Here is a 20,816-nt window from a genome sequence, read left to right on the forward strand (position 1 = left end):
AGTTCCACTGTTGATAGAGTATTAGAAGCCAGAGGCTTGTACCAGACCAAAAGTCATTAAAATAAACATTTGCATGCAAAGAAGTATGGACAAAGGTTATATTGTAGGACACACTGTGACACAACTACAGCTTCCATGAGATTTTTCTATACTGGGGGAGGTTTCAAGAGTAGAGGGGGTGCAGCGTTGGTGGTATAGTGGTGAGCATAGCTGCCTTCCAAGCAGTTGACCTGGTTTCGATTCCCAGCCAACGCATGGTGCCCACGTTTAGTCGGGCATGGTGGCACATGCCTTTTTTTTTTTTTTTTTTTTTTTTTTTTTTTTGGTTTTGCGAGACAGGGTTTCTCTGTATAGCCCTGGCTGTCCTGGAACTCACTTTGTAGACCAGGCTGGCCTCGAACTCAGAAATCCGCCTGCCTTAATCCCAGCACTCGGGAGGCAGAGGCAGGCAGATTTCTGAGTTCGAGGCCAGCCTGGTCTACAAAGTGAGTGCCAGGACAGCGAGTAGAGGGCAGGTATGAGGGGAGAGGTAGATGAGTGGGACTGGGGTGCATGATGTGAAATTCACAAATAACGAATAAAAAAGTTAAAAAAAAAAAAAACTTACTCTTGATTGTAAGGTACATTCCAAATACCAAAGATGTTAGTAAAGGAAATCTGTGAATCTTTTTGATAGCCTATATTAACACCTTTTGCTCTCTCAAGTCTCATGTTATATGACTGAGCATCCCTACTCTACAGACAAGAAAACCACTGGGTTCAAAGATAACCCTGCATAAGTGTCAAGGTTGACCAGATACTGATCTTGAGTCAAGGGCTCATTCTGGCTTAGATTCTCCCTAGTAGATCATGTAAGGGAGTTTCCTTTTAAAAAATTTATATGTCCCTTCATTCAAAATTAAGAATATTAGGACTTCTACTAAATCTTGAATGCGTTTGAAAAGTTTGTTTTAAAAAACTGTTTTTTAAAAAGCATTAGTTTTAACATTCCTCTCAATGATGAGATAGTTGACTGTTAAGCTGTAACTAACCACACATATTCATATAGCACATCATCGTCTTACTAGATAGCACAGACTGGAAGGCAGTTGAGAATAACTTCCAGGACTGTAGCCATGTGTTTTCCTATTTGGCTAGGAGATATCTCTTTCAAAGAACCCATTAAACATCTTTTTTCAAAGTTTTATTTTTAAAAGATGTACATTTCTGTGTAGGGTGTTGAAAAAATAATTCTGACATTACATCAAGTGGCAAATAATCTTTATAAAGAACCCAAGATGACTAAGTCAACGTAAGAGACTTTATACTTCCTCTTATGTAAGAAGTCATATGATCTCCTTTTTAAAAAGCTAATGAGTTAAATAACAGCCGTATGCTACATTGTTTTTTTCCTATAAATAAGGAATTATGTGTAGGAAGAAAGAGTAGTTAAATATACCATTAGCCAACTGCATAATCATGATTACCAGACTTCATTCGTGGAAGTTCAGCACAGCAGCATTAAAAATGTCAGAAACGGATCTCATTAAGATCATTCTACAAGAAAATTAATAAAAACTGTTCTTCCAACTGTTCATGTCTTTAGTAGTCAAGATGAGTTGAATAGAGCTTTTAAAAAATTAAAATTTGTTGTTTTCCACAGTGTGGTACTAGAAACACTTATATCAATTCCCCCAAACTGATGTCTTCCTGAAAATGCATGTTGCCTTATCTCCACACTAGGCTCATTGAGTGAATCAAGAAACTACCACCAAAGCACATTTCAACCCACAGTAGTTCTAAGCATGCTGGTTCCAGAATCCAAGGTAGTTCTTGCTTCTCCCTCACCCAGTACTACAGACAGATAGAACAAGAAATTGAGCCTGACTGGGTTTTCCTCCCATGTTTCATTTACTAGTGATTTCTGAGGCACATCAAGGAACACAAAAGAAAATGAGTATGATATTCTGATGTGCTGCAGCTCCTGACAACACACAAGTATTTATTTAGAATGAAGAAATAGAAGTAATACTTTCTGAAATCTAATACTATAGCAAAATAAAGAGAGCTAGGGTGATGCCCCTACCTTCAAGAATGTTGACAGTAACTCCTGCTTTTGTCTGCCTGGCTTTCATTTTGTTATGTTTTGTTTATGTTGCTATGGGGGAAAAAAGAACAATGAGGCACTAACAGGTGGATGTGTTGTGAAACTGTTTCAAATTGGGTATGGAAGAAAGTAAGGGTGAATCAGTGGCTCTTTTGCTGTCATGTTGATAAAAACGGTAACTTCAAATTTGCTACTGAGTTTAGGTATAAGTGAGTCTAATCAAACTGTGGCCTAACTAGTGAGTGATTCTTTTCTATTACAGCAATTGTTCAACTGTCAAGCTCTACGGAAACTAAGCATTCCTGATAATGACCTCTCAAGTCTGCCAACCTCCATTGCTAGCCTAGTTAACCTGAAAGAACTCGACATCAGTAAAAACGGTAAGATAAGAATCTCCAAACAACTTCAGATCTTTTTGCTGAAAATATCTATTTTCTTTATGATAAGGTATTCTTTTGTTTTATTAAAGTTCTATTAATTTTAAGAGATAAACTATACCCATAACTTCTCCTTTTCGTCTCACAGTATACCTGACTTCCCTGGATCTAATATGCATTCTATCTTTCTAAACTATTTTGCATCCTCTACTAGGTTCATCCTCATTTTCAGAGCATTACCTACTCAATGAACTCTGTTCACTTCCTTGAAATAATCCTCTCATTTGCTACCCTGAGCTTTACTGTCCCCTGGACATTCACCTCTGCACAGCATTCACTTATTCACCATGCCTATTGGCTTTCTTCTCCTGGCCCAGATTGCAAACTCTATCCAATGGCAGGAGAGACACTACTTTCACATTCCAAATGACTTGAACAGATCCTGGAAAACCATCAAGGCTCAGTCATATCTGTTGTATTGTGAGCCAAATTCATGAACCTGGTGAATTTTTTGACCTGGTGCTAATATTGATTTTCATGTTGTTATTTCCCTGAAGGTTTCCTAGAGGAAGATGGGCCTTCAGATGATCTCAAGTATCCTAATTCATTCAGTAGGTCCTTATTACTTTGCAAATGGCATCAGCTACCTGTTTTATTAGAATAAATTAAAGATCCACCTCAAAGAATTGTGACCAGGTAATTTGTGGTGTAAAGCACAGCCTCACCATCAAGTTCTTGAATGAAAAAATGTGCCACGGTCACAAACAAGTATTGCTATGGTAACTCCACCCAATATGGTTGGTGCCAAGGGGGCAGGCATAAAAAAAGCAAGTCCTCCCTCACAAAACTTGCATTTTTAGAAAGTGATTTAGATATTTAAATAAGTGGCTGTGAAGGACTGAATAAACAGTTGTGTGTAAAGCTATGTTCAACCTGAAGGCCATCTTTAGGAGGAGGGTGAATATGTTCTTAGAGGATGTTTCCTACAAAGTAGTAAGCAAGCCAAACCAAGATGAATGGGAGCTGGATAGTCCTGGCTGGATGTCTAGGTAAATAGTATGTTTAAAAAGTTCTTGGATATAAAAATGTTATCTTTAAGATATCTGATGCCTCATGATACTCTATGACAGTTTCCTAAGGGAACTCTCTATAAACACTGGCACTACTTGAATGTCCTCTTCACAAGCCTTCCTACACCTTTTCACTAAGACCCCAGATTCTGCTGATGAGATCCACTATAAGCATATCCCACTTCACCCTTTCCCCACACGTGAAAGCGATATGCCATATACATTATATATCACCTGCAGTCAATCCACTTTCTAGCATTTAAGTTCAGTGATGTCTCAGATTCTTTGTTGTTGCTTTTTTTATTTCCATTCCAAATAATGTGTGGCTATTATAGGATCTCAATAAATATTTACTGAATGAATTCATGATAGAATGGCTGAGAGGCAATATTAACTTTACAGTGTCACTGGAGAGCTAAGATAGATACCCACAAATAACTAATAATCTCTAAGACACTACTCAGAGTAGTGCTTTAATTACATGTGTTATTAGAGAATGGCAGAACCTAATTAAGACTGTTGTATTAATAGAAAAGGGATCAAGTTTCAGATTTAACTTGAAAGAGATAATACATTTGCAACCAGGCTCTTAAATATTCTTCCACACTAAGCTGACTGGCCACTGAGTTATTTTCTATGAGAACAATCCAAGAAAGACTATACAGGTGCTCCTGAATAGCAACCAGATTTGGGCCTATGGACAGGGGCCTCATATCCACTTTTACTCTTGTAGGAATATATTTACTGGGGGTGAAAAGACAGCATTTAAGAAAGTATACAGTTCTTCCTGAAAATCTTATTTCAGCTCCCAGCAGCCACACCAGGTAGCTCGCAACTGCCTTTAACTGAAGTTCCAAGGGATCCAACAACCTCATCTGGGTTCTGTGAGCATTGCACAGACATACACAATAAAATTAAAATAAATGTTTTTAAAATAATAAATTAAGGGGCATTTGCTGTATGTTACTGCTATTAAAGTGCTTAAATGCATTTATATTTCAAATTCTATGTTCAATGTATGATTCTAAGAAATATGATGTGGCTAATACCACATCTGGCCTTTGGGCAAATTAGTAGACAGTACAAGTAATAAAAACTTACCTTATATTTAAAAATGATCACATAACATATTGCCATATATAAATGTAAAGTTCCTAAAGAGTGACCTTATTGAAAGAATATAATAATTCCCAGAGGTCTTTTTACACTAAAAATTACAAGTTGCACTTATTTATCACAGAAGAAAGTCTGTGGGGATCTTTAGAAGTCTTTAAAACTATTATTTACTTTTACCTCCATAGCCTGGAAATATTTACACAAAATGGCATGCAAGAGATGTCAGGCCACTATAGGGTACATGTTTGATTGCAAGGGTGTGAGGTGACAATGAGAAGACCACAGCTGGCAATCACACAAAGAGCCCTTCAGGAAATTATAGCTGCAGGCTGTCCTGTCCCACATTCTGTGACAGGGACCTGGGCAGTTACTCAAAGAACTTAATGAATCTTTCAGGAATCTGTCAAGGGAAGAAAGAACAGGAGTCTGAAATGAGTAGAGTCAGCATTGCAATTGGCAGTTGAAAAAGCCCTGTTGGAAGGGGAGAGACTACAGCAGAGCTGGAGTACAGGGATAGAATATCGATTGATATCACTAGACAGACCCATGCAAGGTCTCATCAACCTGAGCAAAAACTTGACTGAAATGTGCTTGGATTAGACTGAGAGAACCTTTAATAAATGCGTTCATTTTGAGTCTAAAGCTGCTTTTGACCATTCATTGTAGACAATCATCTTACTTCTGCCAATTTCTTGTCACATTATGCTTGGTTATTGTGATATCTGACACAGGAGCTATATAGTTTCCTCAACCCTGATCCCTCTCTGCTGAATGCTATAATCTCAATGGAGTCTTCTGTTTACTAAAAAATAAATCCAAGTGTTTCTTCATGCACATACATATGTGCACATATGCATGCACATTCATATAAGCACACTACATACATTCACAGAAGAGACTTCAAATGCTATGTATTCTGAGATTTTTCCTTCCGTTTACAAAAAGGAAAGTAATTATTGCATAGTATAGTTGCCTGTTATGTGATAGCTTTTGCCTTGTAGCTGGTTTTGTTTTGAACTTACATCGCCTTTCCAGGTGAGGAGGAGGCATTAGGGATCCAACCTGGGGCTTTTTGCATGCTAGCTAGGCATTACTTTTCCAGTTGATTTTTTGAATAAGTAGTATTTTGTGATCTTAGAATTCAGAAACTATCTTGTTCACTTTTCTATTTGGAACTATGAGCACACGGTTTAGGGCATATTGTAAATTTTGGCAGGTAAATAATATTTTATCCTATTAAAAAGTACTATGTTAATTATGTGTTATTACATTAGATATTCCTCACAAAGTCCCACTTGGCACACTGGAAACTTCTAAGTGATTTAACTGACTGCTAGAAAAGACACTGAGTAACCTGCTGCATAGCAATATGTTAAATACCTATGTTCTTTGGGGTAATGACTACCACCTGTCAAGCTGTGACTCTTCCTTTAGCTTCACACTAACATAGCCATCTGTCTGCTGAGCATAGGTACATGATGCCCCACAGACACCTCAAACATGATACATTTAAAACCAAACTCATAATCCCTGTGATATGTTCATCCTTCATTTCCTAGGCCTCTGCTTATATTACTGTGATCCACTGAGGCAAAGGATGAAAACATTTATTCTCACTTCTAGTTTCTTATCCATTCAATTGCCATGGCTGCTGTGTCCTATGACTGTGGAAAGTCCATTTGCTTCTTTAGGTGTCCACAGTTGTAGTTCAGTTGTCTCTTGTGTCTGGCAAATACTACTCACTTGAGCAGCCCCCTAACTTCTTGTGCTTGTCCAACCACTGCCAAACTGACCCTCCATTTGTTAGCTCTAGCACCCACCTAAATTTCCAGCATGCCTATGTTTCTTTCTAGCTTAAGGTGATTCTGTGGATCTAGGACACAGTATTGTTCCTGAACACAATGCTGGGAGTCTCCATATCTGACCTAATAACACTCATTTCATTTCAAGTGCCAATCTAACCACAGGTGACTAGCATTTTTTCTCTTTATGGTCTGGGTACTGGAAAGCTTCTCAGACATTTGATAGAGATTCATGAACGCTTTCTCTTTTCAAATATTACTTCCTCTGCATAAATCACTTTCTATGACTCTTGTACATGGCTCACTTTCACTCTACTCAATATTCAAATGCCATTGTTTCTGTGAAGATTCTGGATTTCTAAATTAAGTCAAGAGCTTGACCTCTCTGTACTAACATGACTTGTGTGTTCCTTCATTACAAACAGTCAGGATTTAACTGTATTAAAACATTCATGTATTTTCAAGTTTTAAGCTAGTGAATATTTTAATTATGCAGAAAAGAATATTAGATAATGTGTGGAGTGTTAACATTCATTGCAAATATATATTCTTTCTAAATGAATAAAACTTTACAGACACACCTAAATGGCCATGCCCATCCCTTCACCCTCCTAGCTGTTTGAATTGAGGTTTAAATTTTCTGTAACTTACTATCACGTTTTATATATTGTTCTTCAAGTGTTTTTTAGTAACCTGCTTAGCAATATGCTAAAAACCTATGCTCTATTTTATTTTATTTTTCTATATATGAGTGTTTTATGTCTGTGTGCCACATGCACACAGAGAAATCGGGAAAGAGCATCAGATTCCTTGGACCTAGAGTTACAGATGGTTGCAATAAGTAGCCATGAGCATGCTGAGTGGAACTCCTGCTTCCCAGTGATACTCAGTAGCATCTCTCTCCACTGATTGTGTAGTCTTCCAGTTCTTTAGCCTCTTTGGCTTGCTGAACTGCTACTGTCTGGTTAAGGCCTGTTCTCACTATTACAGTGTCTTATTGAGTTTTAGTCTAAACATTCTGTCCTCTCTTCCTTTCTTCATTTTAAGTGTCTTGATGCTCTTGATATTCAATTCCAAGCTTTTAGTCAAGTTTGTTAAGATGCACAATTACTCTAGCATAATTTTACATTTTGATTTGAATTTAACAGTTAACTTGGAAAGAACGGATCCTGATGGTGATAAATAACAACATGCCACTTCCTATTATTATGTCTTACTTTGTGGCTATCACTTGAGTTTTACAAATTTCTTTAAGAAGCTTTATGCACATTTTTCTTTAATTACATGTGTGTGTGTTTGTGTGTGTGTGTGTGTGTGTGTGTGTGTGTGTGTGTACTTGCCACAGCACATGTGTGGAAATCAAGAAAAACCTACTGGAATCAGTTCTGTCCTTATACTGTATGGGTCCCAGAACTGAATTCCAGCCTTCAGCTTGGCAGCAAGTGCCATTACCCACTGAGCCATCTCACTGTGCAGTTTTGTGCACAATTTTTTAAATAATTTGTTTTATAAACTGTATCACTTTTTTTAAAATACCTTTTCTTACTTTGGTTGATTCTATATTTCAGAAACATTGCCAATTTTGAAACCTTTGTCTTATACTCAGTCACAATGCAGAATACAATGCTAACACATTGTCAATAGGTCTGCTAAAATTCAAGTGTATCATACAGTCTGAACGTGGGCCAGTTGCTTCCTTTCTAATTCTGATATCTTTGTGTATTCTTGAGTCATTCTTTCACAAGTTACAATCCAACTAGTAACTAGTCCACTCTGTCATCCAGATTTTCAATTTTATTTTTACATCTTTTTCATAACTTTCTTCACTTCAATGTTGTATGCCTCTCCACCATATCTGTGGCCACTTTATACTCTGAATTCCTAACATTATTTAATCATTCCACTGTACTATTCCAGTATAGTAGTCTATACGTTTATCAGAAGTTTTTGTAATTTTTATCAGAAGTTGCTGTAATAAAAATGAACATCCTCTGAGGGTGGGTGTAAGTTAGGGATATACTAATAGTGCATTACAGCCCCCACTGTCAGCTTCTCAGCTTGATGAATATATTATGCTCATAAATTTAACATAGTCAGGGCACTGAAAGGATGAGGAGATGGCTACCAGGGAAACTTAAGTTACAGTCACCCAGAATGAGCATTCATTCCCAGCTCTACTGTACAGGAGGGTGGTTGAGTATAATAAAGCATGAGGTGTTTCAAAAAATCAGTTCACCAATGAAATAATTAATGTTTGAGGAGATAGGCTACTATAAACTGATCTCAGCATTGCCTAGTATACACATACATCAGAGTATCACAGGATTCCTGTCAAATGTGAAGAGTTTGTGTTCTCATCTTTTGATTAGAAAATACATTTTAAAAGAGCCCATTTCATAGAATATTTATCTAAATGGTATAATAAAAATATTCAATTAACTGAAAGGCAATGAACTGGAAAATGAGGTCCCAGCTTTTTGTCTTCAATTTAAAAAAAATGATTCATTTTTCTTAAAAATAAGTTTATTTATTAACCTTAACCTTCTAACAAACTTTTAATTGTAACAAAACTTTGTCATTTATGTAACCTGAGAGAAACAAGAACATGTCCAGACTTTTTATAAACCAGACCTCTTTTCTCAGCAATAATAAATTCCCTAATTATATGCAGTGATCCATTGTCCATCCTAACGTATCTTCCATCTGTTGCCCTCTGTGCTAGCTAGTTTTATGTCATTCTTGACACAAGCTAATGTTATCAGGAAGGAGAGAACCTCCTTTGATAAAAATCTAAGATATCCAGTTGTAGGACATTTTCTTAGTTTATTATTGATAGGAGAAGGCCTAGCCTATTGAAGGCAGCACCATTCTTGGACTGGTGGTCCTGAGTTCTATAAGAATGTAGGCTGAGAAAACATGTAAGCAACAACATTCCATGGTCTCTGCATCAGCAACTGCCTCTAAGCCCCTGCCTTGTTTGGGTACTTGTCTTGACTTCCTTCAATGATGGACTTAAACGTGGAAGTACAAGTTAAATAAACCCTTTCTTCCCCAACTTGATTTTGGTCCTGGTGTTTCAGAACATCAGCAGAAACCCTAAGACACCCTCACTTCTGAATTCAGTAGTGAAATAAAATCTATACAAATCAAGAGCAGTGCATTTCATGATATGGTGATGTCTGAATAAATAGTCTAAGTTAGCTTGGAGCTGATGCATTGCCATAGTAGAGTAATTGTTTTATATGGTGAAGTTAGCTAACGAATGATACAGTTTAATTAGTCAGTGATTTTATTTTAAGTCTGATTGCTGATTTGTCATAGCTTCTTAGAGACTGTGACACCATAATCTAAGGACTTTAATGAAAATGAATTAATTTGAAAGTGCTTCCTAATTCTCCAGCAATTAAGTGGATTTTTCTTTCATCCTCTAAAACTTACTTCTATACATGAGTGGATGTGTGCAGCACCATGGTGAGCAAAATCACTATTGTTAGTTGTAATGAGAGGCAATCATAGTTGAAGGGTTATTATGTGTGTTACTGATGTGCCAATTATTCCACCCCTTCCTGAAGCACTCGTGAAACATGGGATAAATCATATTCTCCATCTGCAGGAAGAAAGGGGAACTCTCTGTTCCAGACTCCCAAGAGGAAGCAGTTAATGGATTTTAAAAATCTTTAAACCTTTGAGGATTTTGAAAGAGATAGAGAAACCCCAGTTGTCTGCACTGTACATTTTCAGGGAAGTTACCTTGGGATGCTTTGAATGGTTGATAGAGAAATGTCAGTATGTGTTCATAATCAATATGTAATAATTATGCTAGTTGGTACCCTGACCTATAAAATTCCTTACTTCATTACTGTATAGCATATCAAAAATCACTGTCTTGCACCTTAAGTCTACTTCCCCTGTCTGTAGAATCTCTTCTGCCCATGATGGTTCAAATAAATTCACAGTATCTTTTGCTCCATTAAATAACTTTATGACAATGAAAAACAAAACTGCATCTCCTGTGTCCTCCACAGCTCAGTAACTGCTCTAGTGTCTTTGTAGGGACATGAAACCTGGAGCATGTCAGCCACAGCATGGCCTTTTCAAAAATATATGGACTATAAATCCTTATGAATAATTTGAAGAGAATGAAATTGAGCTTGTGTGCACCATTTTAAGTCCCATGCAGCACTTCTGGTCCATTATGACTAGGATTTGAACCTTATACTGTTCTCAAAGCCACAGTGACTTCTATTAAAATAGAGGTGGGTGGGATGCTCAGTTAAGCCGTCTACTAAAAATTAAGAGAGCATCGAAATAACATTAAATGCAAAATAATATTATATAGTCCATTTCAATAGATACTCAAAATCTCTGTTAGAGTAAAGGAAGGGAATACAGAATCAGTGTCAATTAATTCAGTTGGACCAAGTCACATGCATTCCTCTATGGATACATTATGAATCAACGTCATAACAACGTTACAGAATTTTCTTAAAATATGTCCCAGAGGCAGATTCTGTTGTGTGATTGTAACCATTTACTGATAACTTCACCAGACCATGTAATGTCACTGAAACAAGCAGGCTCTCACAAGTAACCCAGACCTCCCATGAATGGCTACTGAGTCCCTCTTTCTTCTCCACTGGGGTAGAACGCAAAGCATCCTCCAGATGCTTCTCCAGTTCACTAACCCAACAGATACACGCTCTTCACTTTGACCTTACAGAATACTACAAACTGCCTCCCGAAGTCTTCTTGTCAGTCCTCACCCTGTTATAGTCTATTGTACCTATTGTTGCCTATGGGCCACATATCCTTAATAACTTTCTATATGAAGTAAAATTAAACTCTATGTTCTTAAATATAATTTTTTTCATTTGTTAATCATAATTTTTGCAAAACAGATCCTAGTTATCTTCTTTGAACAATTCTAATTGATCAATGTACATTTCCTGTACTGACATGAGCTCATCTGTGCTGAAGAAGTAACTATTTTTATGAGAATAAAGAGCAGTGTTGTCTACACAAAGCAGGACTGCATAGGAAGATGCTGGAATCACTCTTTAGCTCTCCCATCACCTCCCTTCTAATGAAACAGTAGTCCTAATTTCTTCTTGCTGACACACTGAGGAGAGTTAAATTTACATTAAATTCCATGCAAATTGCCCTGTCTTAAGTACTGCATTGATGAATATGTATAGGTAGAAACTATATCCCACAGCAGATAAAATCCTAGATTTCATAGCTGTTGCTCAGAATAGGCAAACATAACAGTACTTGAGATATGCTGATTTCAAATCCTGACCATCCAGGGTGAATCTTAATTTATTGTAAAAAAATCTTTGGAATGCAATAAAGTACATATAACATCTTTCTCTAAACATTTCATCTTTTACTCCTCTGAGACTAATACAACGTGTTTAGCACACAAGTAACCTGACTATGCTTTCCTCAGAATAAAAAAAGAAAAAACAAGAAACCCTCAATTTCAAGTACTAGATGAAAATGTTTTAGTAGCTGTGTTTCTGTTGTTTTATTATAGGAGATACAGCATTGTAGTTTTTCCTAGCATTTAGCATTTGAACCACATAGTAAATTATTTGCTATGTTTATGTGCAATTCAGAAACATAATCATTCAGTATTCACCCCCATAATTATGTATATTCATCTGTACAAAAATTTATAAGTAAGAAATGTATCTTGTAAATTCGAAGGGACACTAAATCATTTAAATTTGGCATTTATAAAATGTGTTATATTTTGTTTGTTTGAAAAGAGACAATTATCCTTTCATTTTAATAAAGGTAATTAAAATCTATATCCTCCATACCAAAACCAAGTGTTTCTTCCCGTGTCTGAAATATATTTAAGTTCAATGCTTCAATCTACTGATGTGAAATATAATTTACAGGCAATTTAACAAGCACTTGCTAAGTTGTCATGTTTTTATAGGTATAATGTAGGAAATGAAACATGAATGAATCTCAGTGTCTGACTGTATCAAAGTCTTTCTAGATCATTCCCTACTATCTTTAGGTACCAGTCCCTAATAGCACTGTCTTCTCCCATGCCAACCCTGGCAAGTCTTGAATTTTTTTCTTTACTCTTTCTGTTGTTCAAGTTCTGTGGTTAATTATCAGTATGTTCTTCTGAGGACCTCTTTAACACTCTGTCTCTACTTGATGACTATAGTTAAGCAAAACTACAAGCCCGTTTGAATTGTTTTCTATTATTGCAGAATGGAAGTTGTGGAGAACCAATCACATATATTGGTAATACAGAATTCATGATCACAATCCAAAGTGTAGCCTTTTGTTCCTCAGCAATCATCTCACTCTCTTCAGTGTAAACATGACCACATATCCTCCACCTCCAGACATGTGGCTTGTCATCTCCATGCTCATCTGGGCTGCACATACACCACTGAGAATTCTGAACCTCTCATAAGATGCTTTCTTTCCCACCCAGCCTCTGCACTATACTGCCTGACTGCCTGCATGTTGGTACAGGAAAGTCAGCCTGGCTTTCTCCCAAACTGTCTCTCCACAGTTAGAACATGCTCTCTTGCATGTCCCAAGACCATCACAGCAGCTTTCCTGACTCTGCACTGTATCATCTAGATACTTTAGTCTACATGTTTATTCTAATTAGAATACATATGTACTACTACTTGTTCAGACCTAAAGTAAAAGAACAAAGGCTTCCTGCTGTTTTCTCCCAACTGTCTTCCTCACTACAATAACTTTAGACAGATCGTTTCTGTATTATCTGTGTATCTATATGGTCTTTCTCTCCATCCACTCTTAAATCAAACCTCATTCTTTTACATTCATTACATCCCTCCTATAGGTTGTTTCACGGTCATAGTGACCTTTTACCTTACTAAGTACACTGGTCATTGATGGTTCTCTATTGATGAACTATCAATGTAGTCTGAGTTAGTTCATCTTATTTCTCAACTTGAAAACTCTTTTTCATTTGAATTCTAGGTCTCAACACTTTCATTTTGTCCAATATCTTACTAACCCTTTTGTTTGTTTATTTGTTTGTTTGTCTCCTGTGTTAATTCTTCCTCATTTTGGAGAGCATCACAGCTGAATTCTTTTTGTCATCTTCATTATCTTCTATACTGATTCCATCAGTGCTGATATTGTTTCATAGTTTAAATATTATTTATATAACTAGAGTCTCATTTCTTTTCTGTGTATGTATATGTGTTTGTGAGTGTGTGTGTTTCTGTCTGTGTCTGTATGTATATCTGTGTCTGTGTTTCTGTGTGTCTGTGTGTATGCCCATGTGTCTGTATCTTGGTCTATATCTGGGTTTTGTGTCTGTCTCTGTGTCTGTGACTGTGTGTGGGTATATGCATACGAGTATAGGTGCCTGCAAAGACAAGGAGATAGATTCCCCTGGAGCCAGAGGTACGGGTGTTTGTGAGTTGTCTAATGTGAGTACTGGGAATTGAACTCAGGTTCCATGAATGTGCTTCTAAATTGCTGAGCCATTTCTTCAGACCTGAGTGGCCAATTCTTAAATTGGTCTGGTCCTCTTACACTCTAAGTTTATGAGCAAAACTCTTCCTGGCTTCTCCTACTGAGTTTCAACCAGTAGTTATAGATGCCCAAAGTACAGCAATGTCTTCTACCTAAAATTTATTCCATACTAATGTTCCCATCAGAGCAGAAGGTAATTTCATCTCTTTAGTCATCCAACCAAACATTCTGGCATCATCCTTAATTCTCTTTCATTCTATTTATCTATTAAACTGTTACTGTTGTGATATTTCTCATTGCTAGAACATGATATATGTTTTATTTTTTGCATATACATGTTTATTGTGTGCATTCACCTGATAAAATATAAGCCCCACCAATAAAAAGAATTCTCTATCTTTTCTACTCAAAGTTCACCACTTCTCAATAGAATAAGCACTCAGTAAAACCTGTTGAATGATGGATAATTCTTCCTCAGAAACTAAAGATATATATTAGAAGAAAAGTATCAGATTTTTTAGCTCATAATCATGCACAGTAGTGTTTTGTTTTATTTTGTTGGTTTTTCCTGTTTTCTTTCTAGTCTCATTCAATGTAATACAAGCTAAAACAGGAGTCAGTAAGAAGTTAGGGGCTTAAAATAGTTGAATAAATCCTCATGCAAACACTAGAATTTAAATTTCTCTATATAGATGATATTTCGACCTAGATTTGGGTGAGAAATTAGATGGGAACAGGCAAAACATAACAAATAAAGCAAACATCAGAAAAGTGAGGTACAAAAACAACTTTTTTTTCACAGAAATCTCAGTTTCGGTATCTCTGAGTAGTGTCTTTTATAAGCTCGGGAATCTATGCTCTATTGTTAAGTTCAGAGCTTAGTAATGAGATGAGACTCTCCTACATTTGTGTTCCAAACTTCTGTACAGAGAGAATATTTCTTTTCATACTTAGAAATATAGTTAGAACCAGTTTAAAGCTAAACACAGATTTTATGACACTTCTTTTGTGTCCTTTTTAACTTCACAAACCTTTTTTTTCCTAAAACAATTTTTATTAGATATTTTCTTCATTTACATTTCAAATACTATCCCAAAAGTCCCCTATATCCTCCCCCGCCCTGCTCCCCAACTGACCCACTCCTGCTTCCTGGCCCTGGCATTAGGCATTACCCTGTCCTAGGGCATATAAAGTTTGCAAGACCAAGGGCCTCTCCTCCCAATGATGGCCAACTAGGCCATGTTCTGCTACATATGTAGCTAGAGACATGAGCTCTGGGGGTACTGGTTAGTTCATATTGTTGTTCCTCCTATAGGGCTGCAGACCCCTTCAGCTCCTTGGGTACTTTCTCTAGCTCCTCCATTGGGGGCCCTGTGTTCCATTCAATAGATGACTGTAAGCATCCACTTCTGAATTTGCCAGGATCAGAAACCTTTTATCACTAGAGAAAGCTAAAAGCCATTTTAACTACAAGCTTAAGAGCCTCTGTAAGAGATAGAAAAGTGAATTATTGCCAATCCCCAAGTTCAGGTTCCCAGCAACCTCTTAAAAATGTTAGGTATGATAGCATACTATGATTCCAGCACTGATTAAGTGGAGACAGGAGGATACCTAAGTTCTGGCCAAATAGGTGAGTTTCCGGTTCAGTGGCAGATGCTGACAAAAAAAAAAAAAAAAAAAAAAAATGGAGAAAGATTGGAGAACACACTCAGTATGAAACACACACACACACATACACACATCTGGCAAGATGATGTGACTTTATTTAAATTATCCTGTCTGCAGCAGACAGAAAAGCCCAAATAAAAGGAATAAGTTAAACCTCCTAACCTGAAATCCATGATTCCCTGACTCCCCTCCTCATACCAGGTAGAAATCATAATTTGATAATCATAATTAGTCTCAGATGTCTTTCTTCCCTTATACATTGTTTCCTAGTAGAAGAATGAACGAGCATGAAGATCAAATGGAACAGAGGAAGCAGAATATGTACAAGGAATAAATAGCTCTAATAAGTAACAAAAAGGTTGCTTCTTAAATAATTAAGCATTTAGATCAAAGCCTTTTATTTTCTTTTGAACCAGGGCTAACATAGACCCAGCTGGCCTTTAACTACTATGTGGCCAAAGATAACCTTCTTGTCTGTACCTCCCAAGGTTGCTGAGATTTCAGACCGGTATCATCACACCTTGTGTATGTGGTACTGAGAATCAAGCCCAATGGACTCTGCACTCCAGCAAACACTTTATATTGTTCAAGTAATTAATAATTTGTTAACACACTTATGATTAATTCTGTGGTTTAAAAACTTTGTTTCTAAGAGGACTTGAGTTCAGAACGCAGGAATGATGTTTCCTTTTGTCATTCATTCTGTGAACACAATCAAGTTAGATTTTGTGGTGCATTTACTGAAATGAATGCATTGGAGACATATCAACATAGTGTCCTCATTTGGAGTATAAATGTTAATTAATGCCATTTGCTATTTGTGAATATAAAACTGCCCAGTTTTAAAAGCAAACATGCCATTTTGCCTATAAAACTCAATGCCCCCATATAATTAGTGGCCAGAGAAAGTTCTAATAAGAACTTTCTTCTATTATGAGGCGGGTTCAGCCTGACTCTGAAACCAGCCTAAACAAAAAGAATGCCCAGAGTTTCTCAGAACTGGACTTGGGATGTTCTTAGAGGGAGCTTTTACAGTTTTATGACCTTACCTGAAAACAGGGGTTGGAACATTGGATTATGGTGCTGCTTTTACAGTCAAAACCTTTACAAAAAAAAAATATTATCATTAAGCTGCTTTTATTTTCATTCCTGAGAGTTGATAAAGGGCCAAATACAATTGTCCTTAACTTTATATGCAACTTCCAGCTAATACTATTCTAAAGCATTATTTAACTTTAAATTTTATTAGGAATATTGTGTTTATGCTTCTGTGTGTTTTTTTAATATTTTGTTATCATTTCTGCTTGAATGTTTGCCCTACATGGAGTTTAGACCCAAACTTGTGGTTTTAATTGTTTCTTTTGACTGTAGGAGCCAGAGCTTCAACATGCTTGCTGGGATATCTTCATGAACTCATATCACTGTTTTCTTTTTCAACCTTTTAGGTGTACAAGAATTTCCAGAAAACATAAAGTGCTGTAAGTGTTTAACCATAATTGAAGCCAGTGTCAATCCCATTTCTAAGTGAGTATAAATAATTAGATTTTACTCATATTTTTATTTGTAATTCCATTGGCTTATAGTGTACCTAGATGGAACTTGTACCTAGATGGAACTTCTATGATAGTAGCTTTTTATGTAACATCAACTGTCATAGTTAAGAGAATAATAGAAAAGCTACCAAGATCTCAGTGTTTCATTAATATAATTAAAAGCATTATGAATGTGAATAAAGGCCCAACTGAGTCAATATAGCATTACTTTGAGCAACCATGGCATTGATTTTCCATAATTCTCAGCAGTATTCCATGGATGAGAGTCAAAAATCAAGGAAATGGTTATTAGTTGCAATCATGATAAGAAACTAGCATCCAGGACCCAATGGAAGTTCAAAACCGTTGGAAGATTTAAAGGTGCTGAAGAATGCTTTAATAGTTGAGTGTCCCCACCAAAGAAATTGGACCTTACCACAAATAAGTACTTGGGTCCCAGAGATAACATAAAGAGTATAGGGAAAGCCTAAAGGTGCAATAGATGAGGAAATATGAATGGTAAATGTGCTAGCATCAGAGAAATAATGCTTGTGGCTCAAGATCTATTAGTTAAGAAATCTCATGGTAAATAAAAACGTGGCTGTGTTGCTGATTAAAATACTTTCTGGAGTGAGAGGCCTATTGAATCATGAGCAAATGGATGAGATGAATCCTGAAACAGAACATTCAGGTAAAATGGAAGTAAAGTCTGGGAAGGCTACTGACATCTTATTAGTACTTGAAAGAGATTGAAGCAGCATGGTCCGGGAATGTAGATGGTGGTGTTCTGAGAAAAATGGCATCTTATTTACATGAAGCTGACAGCAAAACTCTTCAGAACTTTGTCTACATGAGTAGAGGAGACAAGAATGCTTAATGGAGGGAGTATTTTCAAAAGACACAATGAGACTAGTCTGAGTTTTATACCAGAGGACACAGTAGACTGAGTTAGAAGTGTACAGTGAGTGACTTGTATGTGAAATAGAAAATGTGACACAACAGACAAAATAATGTGCTTCAAAATCAGAATTTCTACATCAAAGTACAGTATGGCAGAGGGAAGTAAATGCAGGCCTTGGGAATATTCCCCCAACTATATACCAAATGCATTTTATCAGCATCTCGGCATAATGGATATCATTAGCTTCTGACACCAAGAGTGGGAACATGTCCTAAAGCCACACAGCACAGGGTGGATGAAGAGCTAGGCTGATTTGTATGTTGCTTATCTGTGTAGCTCTGGATGTCCTGGAACTCACTCTGTAGACCAGGCTGGCCTTGAACTTAGAAATCTGTCTGCCTCCACCTCCCAAGTGCTGGGATTAAAGGCATGGGCCACCAACACCCAGCTGGATTTTTGGTTATTTTTAGTTCCTTGATTCTAACACATTGTCTTGTTTAGTGATTGCAGCAAGTCTTTTAGTGTAGAAGTCAGATTAAAAATTACAACATACCCACAGCCAAACAGTGGATGGAGCTTGGAAACTTTTATGACAGAGAAGGGGGTAGGAATGTAGGCCCTGGAGGAGATAGGAACTCCACAGGAAGACCAACAGAGTCAACCAACCTGGACCCTTTCGGACTCTCAGAGACTCAACCACCAACTAAAGAACATACATAGGCTGGAAGTAGGCCTCTCTGCACATGTGAAGCAGATGTGCAGTTTTATCTTTATGTGACTCCCGAACAACTGGAGTGAGGGCTATTCCAAAATTTGTTGCCTGTCCATGGGATATGTTCTTCTAGCTTGGCTACCTTGTCTGGCCTCAGTGGAAGAAGATGCACATAGTCCCAGGGAGACTTGATGAGCCAGGATAAGGGGATAGCTAGGGGTGTACCACCCTCTCAGAGAAGAAGGGTAGAGGAAGAAAGGAGGATTGTGGCATGGGGTAAATGGGAGGGGGCAGAGTGGGATATAAAGTGAATAAATAAAAAGTAAACAAATAAATTACTAAGAATTTAAAAGCTAGTTTTATTGTAGCTATTTCCAAATTAATTTCAAATATTTAACCTTCTAAAATATTTTAAATAACCTATTTCATCAAAGACCCTTAACACTTTGAATAGTTAAACAGTAAATAGTTTGGGAGATTATAAAATTAGTCAATAGAAAGGCAAGTTTAAGTCATGTGTCATTTTCAAAGTCAGACTTTTACTTTATATAAGTAAACATTTTTGGTCACAACTGAGTACACTTTGACAGGTGGTTAGTCATAAACTGTCACTATAAATAATTTCAACATCCCAAGAACCCCTTTAACCCATTTGTCCAATCTAGAATGCCTTGTGAATGGCTGGTGTCTGTGTCAGATTGGTTTTACTCGTTTTACTGGCCACCTCTTGGTCTACATGTTGGTCCCTTTATTGGCAAGAGCATCCCATGTAGAAAGATCACAGGACTCCTGTGTCCATTGATAGGAGATAAGATTGTCTATAAGCACTGCTGGTAGACACTGTGTGCAGACATTTGAGAGATTCAAGCTCAGGTGTCACTTGTGTTGCCTAGGGTAGTTTATCAGGGAATACAGAATTCATCCTTGAGCTTAAAAGAAACTTACAAGCTTTTGCAAATGGGAGCTGTTTCTTTGCTACCATCCATTGCTATTCACTCTGATTTCTGCCGTTTCAGTCAGCCTGGTAGATATGCTGTATCCTTGTAGTTTTAATTTACATTTATAGTGTCCAATCAGCATATTTCTCTGCATATTAATTAAATGTATTGTTTCTTTGGCAGTGATTCAATTTTTTTTAATTTCTTCTTGACTTGCCTTTTAAATGCTAAAATATAAGCTATTTTCAGATTCCAGGGGCAGTATGAGCCCTAAATCTGTGGTTTGTTCCTTCACGCTCTAAATAGTACCCATCACAGAGAGGATTTTGTTTGTATGAAGTACTGTTTAATAACATGCATCCTAGCTTCCAGCCTAAGAAAATTTTGCCAAATTCAGAGCTCTGCTGATTTCTTTGAAGCTTTTCCTGGAGCTTTCATAGCTCAGGCTTTCCCTTCAGCTTAGGATTCTCAACAGAGCTAATCTCTGCTTATCACTAGGATGTAATGGACAAGAGCTTTTCTCTACTGACCGAGTATCCAGCTGCTGCAGATCATTTGTTGGGAATGGTACCCATCCTGAATAGGGCTAGCAGGTACCTCCACTAAAAATTAATTGATCATATGTGTTTGGGTCCATTTGTGCTCTCTGCTCTGGTATACCACCCTGAATGTCTACTTCACACCACCAATACCCTCTCATTTACAAATATATAGTCTCATTACAAATCATTTACCCAGGTAATATGAGCCCTCATTAAGTCTCTTCTTCATCATTATCACACAGTTTCTCCAAATATATAAAAGTCTACCAGGATTTTGACAGTAGTTTTAAATTAATACTGATATATTGAGAACATTATCTCAAAAAGTGTCTACAAACCACCTTATATCTTTTAAATTTTTGTTTCCTTTTTTATACATTTTTATATGTAAATATAACATATCTTATTTATTTTCACAAGTTTACTTTTTATATACTTTCATTATCCTACTTATTTTTTGCCATATATATAAATACAAAAGATTTTTTATGTATTTGTATTATAAAAGCTAAATTTTGTTTCTTTGCTGGACTGTTTCTGAACATTTGCAGAGGAAGGGGTTCTGAAGAAGCAGTAATGAACCT

At 36.8% G+C, this 20,816-nt stretch overlaps 1 protein-coding gene across 11 annotated transcripts in view; it reads left to right on the top strand.

The window, feature by feature from the left end:
- Positions 1-20,816, top strand: part of Lrrc7 (leucine rich repeat containing 7) — a 505,524-nt gene that overhangs the window by 242,928 nt on the left and 241,780 nt on the right. For all 11 annotated transcript variants that reach the window (XM_029475023.2, XM_029475017.2, XM_029475018.2 and 8 more), the window contains 2 exons: positions 2,349-2,466; positions 17,053-17,131. In XM_029475023.2, coding sequence (XP_029330883.1) covers positions 2,349-2,466; positions 17,053-17,131 — 197 coding nt within the window. The remainder of the gene's footprint in view (positions 1-2,348; positions 2,467-17,052; positions 17,132-20,816) is intronic.

This window comes from Mus caroli, unplaced genomic scaffold (assembly GCF_978045245.1).
Source record: "Mus caroli unplaced genomic scaffold, Mus_caroli_1 scaffold_3, whole genome shotgun sequence".
NCBI lineage: Eukaryota > Metazoa > Chordata > Mammalia > Rodentia > Muridae > Mus > Mus caroli.